General features: G+C 41.9%; 1 protein-coding gene across 1 annotated transcript in view; it reads left to right on the top strand.

The window, feature by feature from the left end:
• Window positions 1–982: 982 nt before the first annotated feature.
• Window positions 983–15,165, top strand: part of ADAMTS5 (ADAM metallopeptidase with thrombospondin type 1 motif 5) — a 47,197-nt gene continuing 33,014 nt past the window's right edge. Inside the window, exons 1-2 of the mRNA XM_066369944.1 lie at window positions 983–1,554; window positions 1,879–3,702. Coding sequence (XP_066226041.1) covers window positions 2,599–3,702 — 1,104 coding nt within the window. The 5' untranslated portion in view covers window positions 983–1,554; window positions 1,879–2,598. The remainder of the gene's footprint in view (window positions 1,555–1,878; window positions 3,703–15,165) is intronic.

Genomic DNA, 15,165 nt, shown 5'->3' with positions numbered 1-15,165 from the left:
CTACTTTTCATTGAAAGTAATAGGGTAAAAAATGTGCTCTCGATAGGCACTAGGACCATGACACTTGAAGGCTTTTGGAGGAATAGAGAAAACTCCCGGAACCTAGGTTCTCTTTTCTATCCTGATCCTAAACTTCTCTGGTTTTTCAAAGTATGCAACTGATATTATTAGTGATAGGCAACTAACTGACCACTGAGAGACTGAGGGGTTGGGGAATTAAAAGGCAATGGCCTTCAGCAATAGTAACTTCTTCCCCAGTCTGGAGGTATTTCAGAATCTACTAGGGGTTGTTGGATGGATGGGGATCCCAGTGATAACTTCAGTTATAAATGTGAACTAAATCTCAGGGCATGTTTCACTCCCATGCCTCCCAGACGATCCCAGATAGTGCACCAGGAACAGGCAGTTGGACTCATTGCTGGGCAGTTCTGGGATTCCATCCTTGGGTTCATTACCACTTTGACGATCTCAAATCAATCCAGGACCCTCTTGAGTCCCTCCCTGAAAAAGTAATCAGATCTCTTAGCAAGGATCTGGGAAAACCACCTTCAGCTTAGGGTTCACTGAGGCCTCCACATCCCTGTAAATTAAACAAACATGGAAAGACATGTGCTAATTATACTGGATTCATTTTTCACTGATGTGTTTGCCTGAAGAATAATGGAGGAGGAGGATGTTCCTGCCCCTACAATAAACCTTCTAACCATTAGAAACCAAGGCACAGTGACAATGTCACTCATGTATTAATAAGCACGAACCTGCATCACACCACCTCCTATCATCTTCTTTTTCTCCTAAAAAGAATTTCTGAAAATGATAGCAAGTCATGGCCTTGGGCGATAAGTGGTTGTTTTAGAAGGAATAAATACAAATATCAGTATTTATCATTTAATTATTTCTTAAGCAGAAGGAAGAAAAGTGTGGGTACAGTTTTTTAAAACTCTGTTTTATAAATGAGCTCAGTTCCCTCCAAGAGTTAACTCCTTCCGGCCCAGCCTTCTCAAAGCAAAGCAAAGGAAGTTCCAGTCATCTGGGATTAAGTGACAGATTGTAGGCACTGATGCAAAGCACGCTTGAGAAAGAGGGCGAGCCCGGGGCTCCCACACAAAGGCGCAGAGTTCCCAGGCCGCGGGAGGCCCCGCTATGGGCACAGCAGCTCTCCCGGCGCAGCGACGCGCCAGGAAGTGCCTGTGGCATTCGGGCTGCCCGGCCTCTCCGCTGGTGGCTGGAAGAAGTTAGTCACCCGGAGCCCTAACCCGGCGAGTGTCGGAGCGCTCAGACCCGGGGATGGGGAGGGAAGGAACTCGGAACCACGACGGCTGGGAGGAGGCGAGAGGAATGCGGGGCGGGGGTGCGCACGGGAAGTCAAAGGTTTTTGCTGGTGGATGGAGTTGGAAGGTCTATGGGGCCCGAGCGCACCAGCATGAGATGGGAAAAAACTTGCGACAGGAACTTCCTAGCGATGAAAGAAAAGCAGGAGAGAAGGAGGCAGGGAGAGACTTGAAATGTCTCAGTACCTTTAAAAACACACCACACACCCCTTCAGGAGATGAGGTAATCCGAGGTTAGACAACCCCGATTCGCTGTGAAATATCAGACAAATCCAGAGCTGCTGTGACTTTAAATGAGGCCAAGGAAATCTTCTGTTTTTCTTATCCAAATACAACACCCCCCCACCCCACCCCCGCTCTTGCTCCCTCCCTCCTCCCTCCTTCCACCTCGCTGGGTCCCTTCCCGGTCTCCCTTTCCTCGAACAGCCCCCTCGCTCGCCCTCCCCCCATCTGATTAGGCGCGGACCGGGAAGGGTGGGAGTGGTGGGGGAAGCTCTCCCTTTAAGAGGCAGCTCGCAGTGACGAATTGTTGAAATTGCCATTGCAGGATGGCATGCCGCTATAAATTCATTGTTCCACCTCCTCGCATCTTCACAGCGCTCGCGCTGCTCTCCGCGCTCGCAGCGGCCGACTGGGGATGACGGCGTTCAGGAAGACACTGCATCCGAAGAGACACGGACGCTCCTCTTTTCTGACTCGCTGCAGGCCGCCCCTTGCATTTTTGTTTTAATTTTTAATGGCTTTTCCCCTTTCTTTCTTTCTTCCTTTCCTCTTGTCTTCATTAGAGTCGAGGAAACTCATAAAATAAGTAAGGAAGTGGGCACCGGAGTTTGGAACTCCCGCTACCGACGGGTCCCAGGCAGCAAGGCGGAGGGAGGCAGCGCGCACCAGTTACCCGTCTGGTGCGCGGCACCTTCCTTACTTTTCTTGGTGCAGCGATCCTGATTGCATTCGAGGAGGATTTGGGGTTTTCCCCCTTTACTCGTAATTGCTGAATCTCTACAATCCGGCTCTTCTCTTTTTAATTTTTTTCCTCTTTCCGGAGCACGAATCCAAACATTTTCCAAACCAACAAAGAAAAGTTCGCACGCTGGCACCGCGGCACGGACGGGCTGGCGCTGCCGCTGGGTTTCCCTTCTCGGACACTTGACTCAACTTGCAAGCAAGTGTGTGTGTGCCCCCACCTCCCGCCTGGGTAACTTCCATAGCGAATAACAAATACTCATAAAGTCCCCGCCGCGCAGCCCCTCCCAGCGGGCAGCGCACTATGCTGCTCGGGTGGGCGTCCCTGCTTCTGTGCGCGCTCCGCCTGCCCCTGCTCGAGGCCGGCCCCGCCGCGGCACCTGCCCAGGATAAAGCTGGGCAGCCTGGGGCTGCTGCAACGGCCGCCCAACCCCGCCGGCGGCAGGGGAAGGAGGCGCAGGAGCGGGCTGGGACTCCTGGCCACCCGCACCCCCTGGCGCTGCAGCGCAGGAGCGAAGGGCTGGTGCAGAACATCGATCAGATCTACTCCGGCGGCGGCAAGGTGGGCTACCTCATCTACGCGGGCGGCCGAAGATTCCTCCTGGACTTGGAGCGGGAGGGTTCGCTGGGCGCCGCTGGCTTTATGCCCGCAGGAAGAGGGCCGAACCCGACCCAGGGCCACCAGGGCCATTGCTTCTACCGGGGCACGGTGGACGGCAGCCCCCGATCCCTGGCTGTCTTTGACCTCTGTGGTGGTCTGGACGGCTTCTTCGCCGTCAAGCACGCGCGCTACTCCCTGAAACCACTGCTGCACAGGCGCTGGGCCGAGGCTGAGGCCGGGCGCGTGTACGGAGACGGGTCCGTGCGGATCTTGCACGCCTACACCCGGGAGGGCTTCAGTTTTGAGGCCCTGCCGCCGCGCACTAGCTGCGAGACCCCCGCGTCCCCGCCAGGGCCCCGCGAGCGCCCCCCGCGGCACAACAGCCACAACCGACGCTGGACGCTGGCTCCGCAGTTTCTGGACCAGTCGACTCCCTCGTCTTTTGGGGGCCAGGAACCACAGACCTGGTGGCGGAGGCGGCGCCGCTCCATCTCCAGGGCCCGCCAGGTGGAGCTGCTCCTGGTGGCTGACGCGTCTATGGCGCAGATGTATGGCCGGGGTCTGCAGCATTACTTGCTGACCCTGGCCTCCATCGCCAATCGGCTGTACAGCCACGCCAGCATTGAGAACCATATCCGTCTGGCCGTGGTGAAGGTGGTGGTGCTGGGCGACAAGGACAAGAGCCTGGAGGTGAGCAAGAACGCGGCCACCACGCTCAAGAACTTTTGCAAGTGGCAGCACCAGCATAACCAGCTGGGGGATGACCATGAGGAGCATTATGATGCGGCTATCCTGTTTACTAGAGAGGTAGGTCCAGTCTGGGCTGGTCGTTCAAACATTGTTACAGAGGTAGGTCAATGGGACAACCTTACTGACCTCCTTGCTTCTCCCACAAACCAACTGCCATTCTTGATATGCTTAACTGCTTCTTTCAGGAAACCCAGCCAATCAACAATTCTGGTCCTGTATTCAGGGTGACCCCAGCAACAACAACACCCCCCCACCCCCACCCCTCAGGCGCTGCCCACCCTCTACACAAACACCACCTTAAAGAACCACACCTGCTTAAAAATTCAATCAGGCAGAATGTCTCTAGTCCCAGATATGGCATCATAGATGGATAAATTTGATAAGAAGGAGCCAGAATGCTTGGGGAAATGTAGGTAGCTCAGTGGGAAAATGGGAAAGCAAGTTTGTCTTTGTAATCAGAGATCTTCTATTTTCCAATGAAGCCAGATATAGAACTTTGTCCAACCTAATGGAGTAGATTTGATAGTTCATCTTCTGTAGTCACTTTTATCCATGACCTTCCTTTGTAATGTCCATGTAGTCTTACTTTAACCTTTTCCACATCAAGTTGAGAGAAGAGTTTCCAGAGGAAAGATTCTTTTTACAATCAATCTTCCTAAGGGAGTTCTTAAAAGTGCACCCTGGTGGAACCTCTTCCCAGGAAGATAGGAATGCGGAAGTATGAGAAGGATATAGAAACCCAATCTTATGAGGTTTCTTAATAACTCCTTTGATAGTTGCCCAGTCCATGGCAAGCACCGCCTGCTCCAGTAAAAGGTCACATCCAGCTTACATTTTGGGGTTTTGGATGAATGTTTCTGAAGTCCCAGTGTGGAAAGATCTGGGCAAAGAGTCAAGAAGACTTGGGGAAGAATGTTTTCCCAGGATTTCCTCTTTTAAGAAAGATGGTTACAGAAAGGGAAAGAAACTGATCTTTATAGGCCCTGAGGTTCTGGGAAGAACACAATAGCTATTTGCACAATCACTAGACCACCACCATGCAAGTGTGACATTCAGATACAAAGGCTGGGCTGGTTTTGATCTTGGCTTGCTCAGAGCTCCGAGCCTCAATTTTCACAGCTCTACTTTGATTGGCAGTTTTAAAGTATGCCTCTGAGATGCCTGGTAAAATTGACTTTTATAGCTCATTCTTTAAGTGTTTGAGATCCACCCAGGATAGATGAAGGATTAGAAGCTTTGAAATATTTTCAAAGTCATGAGATGGATTGGAGAAACCAGAGCTAGGATAGGAAATTCAATGATGCCAGCAGGAGGTTTTAAAATCACAGAGTTCCACGACCAAATTCTTCTTTTTTTAAAAACTAAGGCACCCCTGGTATGAAGGCAAAGTGTTGATAAACTTGGAGTGGAGAAACATTTGCGGTTTATGGGATAGACATAAATATAAACCACATGTAAACAAAGACACCAGAGGGCAGCAGTTTAAGGAGAGCCCAGCAGACACAGTGCTGTGCACAATGGAAAATCTTTCTCTTCATGAAACGATCCCCTGGAAACCACCACCCTTTAATGTCTCTGCACACATTAATCTTTGAAACGGAAGGAAGAACATTCGTTTTGTAGCCTTCAGTATGAAGCTGTCCTGTAAAACTATTTCTTTCTTATTTGGCTTCCAAGTTATTTTTTGTGTGTGTGTGAGCAACTTTCCATGTCTGGATTTCTTGCTTTGCTCCATCACAAGAGGCTGCCAAGAAGAGGGCTTCAGAGAGTTTATAGAAGGAAGTTTGCTAAAGACAGAGGAAAAAAAAAAAAAAAGACAGAGGGAAAAAATACTTTTGTAGGCAAAATGCTCCAAAGAATAGGTCATTTTAATGCTTCAATTTCATTTTTGAATATAAATGCACATTCCATATTTTTAATAAATAAAAGTGAATAAAAGACTTCATTACTTCTTACCTCCTGTTCCATGATTTTCCTGCTTCCTTGAAAAGGGGAAAGCTAGTCAGTGATACTAAATGAGCTGTCTGTTGCTTTTTCTGGATTTGTTTCTATTTTGAGTAGCTAATATTTACTATTTTCCAAGCTCTGAGCAACCCATCAGTGTATTTTAAATAGATAAAGGCAAGGGAGAAATAAATTAACAGTCTATCTAAATTTTAATAAGTAATATAATAACATTTATTTCCCACATTATTCTACACATGGAAAGTATTTTACATTGGCTCTCCCTGTTCTCCTCACCAAGCAGAAGTACACTTTTAGTAAAGCAGTTGTCATTTACTTTGTGGCTGGCCTCTGGTATACGCATCAAACTTGATGAGAACCAACTATTTGAAAAGCATGTGTGTTATGAATACATGCATAATTTCGAAGAGTGCTGTTAACAGAGGGCTGAGAAAAATCCTATAAGACCCTTATGCAGCATTCACTTGAGAGTACTTTAAAAATGTAAAGTTAATCTCCACTTAAATCTTCAGAACGGGGAAAACACATTCTGGGCTAGAGAAGAAATGATCTGAGCTCTTCTATCCCATGGAAATTAGATATCTTAAAACCTAAAAAAAAAATGTTCACAGCTATTTTTTTTTTCAATAAGAAATACCCAGAGTTGGCATCAGGATCCTATTTTTACAACTCTGTTTTGATGTCAGAAATCCGTTGCTTAGCAGCCAGACGCCAAGCCATGAAATTCATGTTTTGATAGGCTCTGAGCTCTGTTCATATTCTGTGTCCAGATGTCTTCTCCTAAATTACTTGTTTTTCAGGCATGAAGAACTGTGTGAGAATGTTTTCCATCCCTGTTTACTCACTGAGGCCACCTTGAGCATGGTGTCTACGAGTCAGCAGAATAGTGTTAGTAATTCATTTATCAAACTAGCATGCCTCATTGTCAGGACTGTACCCCAGCACTCCAGACTGTTCTAACTGGAGAAACTTTAGCACAAGTCAGTTTTTTGGCATAAGAGCTATTTTTTTTTTCATTCTGGAATGGCACTTATGCTGGAATTCACACCACCTTTGCCATCAAACTATATAAATCCAATCTTCCCAGGATTCAATTGTGCTTTCCAGAATCCTTTTATTTTAAAGTACTATCTTTTTTTTTTTTTTTTTAATTTTTAAAAAATATTTTAAATATATTTTCTTAAATATTTGTTTTAGAGAGGAGAGAAAGAAGGGTAGTAGGAGCAGGAAGCATCAACTCCCATATGTGCCTTGATGGGGCAAGCCCAGGGTATTGAACCGGCATTCCAGGTTGACACTTTATTCACTGTGCCACCACAGGTCAGGCAAAAGTACTATCTTTAAAGACAAACTCTTAAATCCATTTTGGAGACCGTGCACTCTTCTTTAGAAACAAAAGCACTACCTGCTTGATAACAATATTGGCAATGTTTAGCATCCCCTTCCTAGTACAACACCAGTGAAAGTTGGTTTCATTCATGGATGGAAAGCATTGGATTGAAATTGAACCAGCTACGAGACTATGCTGTAAAAAAGATTTATTCACTTTCATTAAATATCAGTGTGCCACTTAATAGACAGTTGTCTCTCAGCCAGCACCTCTCTTTATGTTCTGCCTTATAATGCTGGTGGGGACTCCACAGATAGTGTGTCTCTTTTACTATCTGGCTCCTTGTTAGGTTCAGACAATAGAGGGCCCTAGAGGGGGACCAGAAGCTTGGGGGAAGCAAAAGGTATGTGCCTTTTCTTATTTACTTACTGATTAAAGTGACAAAAGCAATCTCATAGCTGAGTTTAAATCCCATTTAAAGCCAAAAGTGAAACTTTAGCAAGGATTTATAGCCTATAGGTCAGCCCTAATCAAAAAAAGGTGAAGTAACTCAGAAATGGGAAGAATAGAGCAAATTAAACAGCTCTAGTTGACATTTGAAAAATGACTGATGAATTGAAAGTTGCTGAGAGAGTAGATCTTAAAAGTTCTCATCATAAGAAAAAAAATCTTAACAATGTGTGGTGATGAATGTTAATGGGACTTACTGAGGTGATCATTTTACAATATGTAAATATATGGAACCATTATGTTGTACATGATGAAACTAATATATTATAAGTCAATTATATATCATTTAAAAACAATTGTGAAGAATATTCTGAAAAATCTAAAATCTGTTGGAGACAATATAGCACAATGCACAGAACCTATTTCATGGTTGTCTTTCTTACCTAGAACATGCCAATAATGCTTTCTGTGGATGAGGTGCTCATTTCAGCCGCAAGATGGAAAATCCTGGTCCCTTCCCGGTAGGGTTTCTCACCAGGGGAGAGGAAACAGATACATGTATAAGTTACTCTAATGTGTGGAAAACTCTGATAAATGCTACAACTGAGCTACAATAAATGCTACAACTAAGTCTGCAAAAGGAGAGGGGGAGGAGCAATCAGTTCTGCTCAAGCATCTTTATACAGGCTTCACTGAAAATGTGGAATTGAGCCTGACCAGGTGGTGGTGCAGTGGATAGAGCATAGGACTGGGACACAGAGGACCCAGGTTTGAGACCCCGAGGTAGCCAACTTGAGTGTGGGCTTATCTGGTTTGAGCAAGGCTCACCGGCTTGAGCCTAAGGTCTCTGGCTCGAGCAAGGGGTCACTCGGTCTGCTGTAGCCCCCCGGTCAAGGCACATATGAGAAATCAATCAATGAACAACTAAGGAACCACAATGAAGAACTGATGTTTCTCATCTCTCTCCTTTCCTGTCTATATGTCCTTATCTGTCCCTCTCTGACTCTCTCTGTCTCTGCCACCAAAAAAAAAAAAAAAAAAAAAAAAAGTGAAATGTGGAATTGAATTGACCCTTGAAAGATGGCTTACCTTTATTTGGAATCAGCCAGTTTTTAATTAACATTTTTGCATATTATCCAGAAGCATAAGCAGTTTTACATTTAATCCTTTCAACAATAGGCAACCCTGGTATCATTGCTGCAATTTGACAGGTAAGGACATTTATACAAAGAGAACTAGAGATGGTAATTTTCAGAGTTACAGCTGACAGCTGACAGAGAGAGAGGGTAGTCTGTTCTACATCTAGTGCTCTCTAAACTAAAATATTATAATTACTTTATTCAGACATTCAAAATGTTCTTAATAGGCAGAGAGGGACTCAGAGGTTTAAAAAGTGGCCTCTTTCTTATTTAAGGAAACAAACAAGGAAACGGGTCATTCCAGTACAGCATAATGACTTTTGTGATAGATGTGGTCATTAGATATCACACAATTACATGGGAAGGTTGCCTAACCAAATCATCTAGTTCAATTTGGAAGAAAGAGTGGGCATCAGCCAGACTCCTAAGGAGGAGACAGGCATTGCAGACACCCCAGACTATCAAATGCAATGGCCCAGAGGCAGCACAGTGATTCTGTTAAATGGAGGGTTAAATGTGATAGGACAATGTCAGAGTGCAAGGGGTGATAGATTAATCTAGAGAAGACAAAAAAAAAAGGTATGAAAGAAATTGTATGCCGCATGTAATAGTTTGCTTGGGTTGCCATAAAAAACAAACAAACAAAAAAACCCCCACCATACTGAGTGGCATAAAAAACAGAAACATATTTTCTCACAGTTCTGGAGGTTGGGAAGTTCAAGATCAAAGTTCACAGCTTACTCAGTTTCTAGTGAGAGTTCTCTTCCTATCTTGTGGACTCTGAGGCCTTTCCTCTAAAGGTTCAGTGATGAAGGTGGTGATGGCTAAACACAGAGAGAGAGAGAGAGAGAATGAAAAAGAGTATCTCTTCTTTAAGACACTAATGTTTTTTTGAATCAGGGCCCCAACCTGATTATCTTATTTATCCTCAATTCTTAATTACCTTCTTATGGGTCTTATCTCTTAATTGGGTCACATTGGGGATTTAAGGCTTCAGCATAACAATTTGGAAGGGAACTCAAGTCAGTTCATACAACTGTGCTAAAGAGTTTAAATTGTAAATTAAATTCAAAGGATTTCTGTGGAAAGAGACAGCACTGACCAGAGATGGGTTCTGGAATAAAAGCCTTCTTGCCTACATAGTTGTATAGATTCGGTAATCTTCAGGAGACATGACGAAGTCTAAATGAAAACAGTGGCATTAGAAACAAAGAAGCAGGGATCAGGTCAAACATTAAAATGAGGTAGATGTGAGTTAATTCATCCTTTCTGGCAGAAGAAATATTGAGGCTATGGTTTGGGACCAAATGTTTATGAAATACACAGGAAATAATGGACAAGATAGATCATAAAGGTGTTGTAGAGGCTGACAGAAAGCTTGGATTGCATTGTGCAAGGTTGAATGGCAGACTAAGGTTGTTGTGTCTCTTCAATGTTGAAGGAGTGGAGGAATCTTATAAGATCTGGGGTCTACTGTATACATATACCACAACATTTTATTCACTCATCTATTGATGGGCATTGGAGTTGTTTCCATTATCTTGGCTATTACAAATAGTGCTAAAATGAACATAAGGATGCATATATTCTTCCAAATTAGTGTTTTGGAAAAAATTGGATTGAACACTTTGTAAAGTACATTATTGTCTAACCACTATGATATGTGTATACTTGAAACTAATACAAAATAATATTAAATGTGAACTGTAATTGAAAAGTTAAATAAATTAAAAAAAGATTTGGGGTCTAAGAAGGTAATCTATTGTGGCATATAGGCAGGGAAGTTACAGAAGACAATGAGACCAGCTTTGGGTGATAGATTAGTCACGAAGGAGTAATTGAATGAATAAAACAGAAAGGATAGCTACAGGAGACTTTTAGTAGATGCAGTCAGTGACTTACAGTCACCATCAGGTGGGGCAGTTGTGGGAGAGATGCAAGTTTATGATGTCACCAGCTTTCTTATCCAGAACTTCCATATTCTTGTTTTCTGGAACATCTTTCTCAATGTGGTTTATATATTTAGTATGCCTCTAAATTATTGAGTTTTACCAAACACACCATAGAGATAAAGACTATGCTGAATTATTTTTTGCAAAAAAGAAATTTGCTTGACCATTTATGAATGTAAAAGATAAAAGTAATGTCAAGAATAACCTATGTGATGACATAATAGTATCATGGTGAAGTAGGTTCAGGAATTGGAGTCATTAGATATAGGTTTGAATATCAGCTTCATTAGTCTTGTGCTTCCCACTTTGAGCATTTATTGCCCCTGAGATTTAATTTCTCTATCAATAAATTGCAGTGTTTTCATTTAATATTAACACATGTATGGCTGGAAAGCTATAGAGATCACCTGGCCTAAATTCCTTGTTAATGATGAAGGAACTTTGTCTCAAAGCATATGTAAGATTCTTTCTAATAGAGTTAGCATTAAAAAGCATTTGCCCATGAAGGAACTTTGTCTCAAAGCATATGTAAGATTCTTTCTAATAGAGTTAGCGTTAAAAAGCATTTGCCCTTCCATTTGTTATTTCTAATTAGCTTCCATTTCCATTCTCCAAAATGACTCTTTCAAGCATCTACTCCCTTCAATCTTCAACTTGCTCCATCCCATCTTCCCCTTCTTCTAACTGCACATTTCTCAGAGAAAATGTCCTGTCTTGGAATTCCAGACCCAGACTACCCTTGCAGCTTCCCCTGATTGCCCTGCAGCTAACAAATCTGGAATATTCCAGCCACAACAAACTCCTTGTCATTTCCAAAGCAGACCCTGCCAATTACCATGCCCTGATGGATTTACCAATCTTTCCTTGTTAGAGTACCTTTCCTCTGAGACTGTCAGACTTCTATTCATCCCTCAAGATCCAATGACCTCCTTCCAGATACCTTTATTGATTCCCCCAAAGAGCTTATCAATTCCTCTTTGGTCCTTCCTCTACAATCTGTTCATAACAGCATGTCACTCTCTGCTCCCCTTATAGTATGTCTGTTTTGCTCAATAGATCCTTATGTTTTTTCAGTGTGAGAACCAGCTCTTGTTTTATTTGTGTAGCACAGTGTCTGCACTTAGTATGGTGTCTAGCAGATTCTGGGCACACCACAATTGTCTGAGAAACAAACACTCTTGGATCTCTTGGCCCCTGATCCAGCTGGGCTGTGTGTATGTGCAGTATTGCTTAGTTGTACCCAGAAGCATGGATAGAGATTGTATAATATAGATGATTGTAATGGCTGGAATAACAGACCCAATTAGTGGAGTTTCTACTGAGATTTAAATCAATGCCTTTATTATTAGGGTAGCCAGAAAGCCAAATGACACCTCAAAAATTGGATACACTGAGATTGTGGATTGTGGTGAGTGTATGTTTGTGTAATACTATGACTAAAATATGTTCCACACCAGACTAATTCTTATATCACTAATCCCTCTTCATCGGAATTGAGTAGACAGATAGATAGACATCTGAGACTAGTCAAATCCTCTTCTATGCCCTTCCCCTGAGCTTCACACTTGCCCTTACTAGATGGTACTGTCTATAAAAATGGAAGTTGCTGCTATTTAACTCCAGATTCTCCTGTACCAGGCAGTCTTTCTTAATCATGGCTGCTGTTGTTGCACTTGAAATGATATCTACTTTTATCAGCATGTGTTTCCTTTTAGCTCCTTTCCTTAGCACATTTATGCTGTAGGAGAGACCTATCTTCTGGACAAGGCTAGAAATCTTAGAACTCTGTTTGTTATTTGTTCTACTCTGCACAGTCACATCTGTTTGGCTCATTTCCCCACCCAGCACTGACTACCAGGATCCTCCAAGTTGTACTGTCTTCTCAAGATCTGCTTCTCTAGGTAGTATACTTTGCTGGCTCCCTGTCCTCAACTCTGGGGTACTATTAGTTCTTCTAAATTCCATGATGAATCACAGATATGGACATATTCATAATGACCAAACCATTTTAAATGGCCAAACCTGGTGAATGGTCACCATGCCAATGACCTCTCTGTCAAGTCTACATCAATCTTGCTAATCATCTCCACTTTATTTTTGAGTTAGATACAATGTTTCAGTCTTGTCTTTTAGCCAACAGTATAGCACAAACCCTCTGGTTAAATCTCTGCCTACTCTTGTAACCCTCACTTTTTATTATCTCCCATTGCAGTATTGTTTGTCTACACCACAGTGTAAGATATTGATCCCTCTTGAAAAGAACCATCTTTAACATAAAGATATAATTTACTTTCAGAGCTGCATTAACCAAGCAGAAAAACTCTTGTCAGCACTTTTAATTCATTTACTTCTTATGTGATGACTGTATGTGGCTCGCATTTATCCAGTATCTCCTGCCCCCAGATCTAGTTAGATAGATGAGAGAGAGGGAGAGAGAGAGAGAGAGAGAGAGAGAGAGAGAGATACTATTGCCCTAACAGTATTTTTACTCTCATTGTGAATAATAAAAATTCCTATACATTGCAAATAAAGTTCTCACTTATAAACATCATTATAAATTATCACCAAAAAGCAGACAAGAGTGTGATGTGCTATATTCTTAATACTGTGATACACAAGTTGAGTTTTAATACATTGGAATGGAAATTAGATCACAAAGAAATATAGGTGTTTATTGCTAATCTTGAGAATGAAACCATAACTGGGCTGCCAAGGTTGAAACTATGTGAATTCAATGGAAATACTGCCAATTTACATAATTGTAGTTACAGAAATTTAGAGAGTGTGGCTATCTAGTCAAGGGATTTAATCAGTGTGTGTGTGTGTTTGTGTGTGTGTGTATCTTTCAATAATAGCTTCTTCTGTTCATAATTTTGTCACATGAATACATTTCCATGGCAAAGGGCCAAATGCATTTAATGCTATTCAAGAATGACAAGGAGGATTGATGGCCTCTAATGAGCCACTGATTACCAGGAAACACAGAGCTGTTAAAAATCCAGTTTAAACTTTGTTAAGAACAGAACCATTTCTACTTGCTCTGTTTCTTCAAGCTTATTAATGAAGAATAAAAAAGAGAAACAATTCTTTGATTTTATTATTCTATTTGAACATAGTGAATCCCAAATTGTAAAGATAAACAAAAATTTGTTTTAAAGAAATAGGTGTGTGCAGAAATAACTTCAAGTGTCTAGCAATTCACTTAAACCATAACTTGGGACTTGGTCTTAAAAACTACTAAAATGATTGGGGGAAAATAGATTAAAAATGTATTGTACTATATTATTATCTGAAAGACTGATTATTACACAAAAAGTGTGTTCCAATTTCAATTTTAAAAACTACTAATTTGTTCTCAACAGCTGTAATTTGAGATCCCACGGGATGACGTATAAGGATACACAGGAAACTTTGGTAGGCTATTGTTGGTTTGGTGACTTGATTCACCAAGGCCACTTGGCCGAGATTTCCACTTTCTGAAATTATATTAAGACAGTAGTGACAGTGTAATTCATCACAGCTAGGATCTCATTATACTTGGGAAACAATAACAACTTGAAAATGTACTAGGAATCTCATAGGATGCACTTTCACATATTTTTCACCTTGGTTGTATTTTTATGCATCAAAGCTGAGAAGAGTTAGAAGAGTATGTTGACAATAAGTAGGTAGCCTTAGTTATGTAGTAGTAACCCTTTGTGCTGGCTCTCTGAAATCTGTTGAGGTCTTACTAGCATACACCGTGTGAAAGGTATGTGAGGTCTACATTGCGTCTGACTGTACATCACAATTCACCTCGGTTAAGCAAATGTCTGTTCCTGTCATAAGCCAGACTTTGTGGTAGAGGGGGTTACAAAGCTGGTAGTTGTAATAGAAACAGCACATGTTATTTCAACTAGTAAATCATCAGTTTTCATAGTAATTAATAATGTTTAAACATTTTCATGCTACAGTTATTTACCTATGGCCTAGTAAGATACTATCTTACTTGTTGGGATATAAATATATACACTGTCAGTTCATTTTTATTAAAAACAGCATAAGAACTTATAATGTCTATGAGTACTCAAATAGCATTTAAGAGACAGTTTATCATGATATATTTATCATGTCAAAAATTTTGGCTTATATTTTCTCTTTATGCTTCTCATTTTTAAATTCTTTTTTGTGTCTTTCATCAAATATATAACTTTTAATCATTAGTGGGGTATGATCATGTTCCCCTTCAAGAATCTCTTAAAATACATCTTCCCACAAGAAAAATGGATACACTGACCTATATAAACACAATATATAACACGTATTTTCTGAGGATTGACCAGGTTGAGAAATACTACATTAAATGCTATGAATAAGAGTGCTGAAGACACAGCCTGTGAACTTACAACTCAATTTGGAAACTCCTTGATCTTTCAAGGAATTATGTTTTGGATTAAAATTTAGTTTCCTATCTAAATGACTGATAAATTTATATTCTGCCACAAATATGTGGTTGCAGTATGCCCTTGTGATGAGAAATATATTATTAGGCCAGCTCTCTAACAGAGTGAATATGAATTTAGGTCAGAATAGTAGGCTTTCCCAGGTATGACCGTATGGGAAAGTGATTCCTGACATATGTGCCTGCATACATAGGGCACAGCTTTGTTGGGGCTCTGGCTGCCATTATAATGGACAAGCCACA

The sequence above is a fragment of the Saccopteryx leptura genome, chromosome 2 (assembly GCF_036850995.1).
Source record: "Saccopteryx leptura isolate mSacLep1 chromosome 2, mSacLep1_pri_phased_curated, whole genome shotgun sequence".
NCBI lineage: Eukaryota > Metazoa > Chordata > Mammalia > Chiroptera > Emballonuridae > Saccopteryx > Saccopteryx leptura.
The sequence above is the reverse complement of the archived record's forward strand: the minus strand, read 5'-3'. Positions and strand labels throughout refer to the sequence as shown.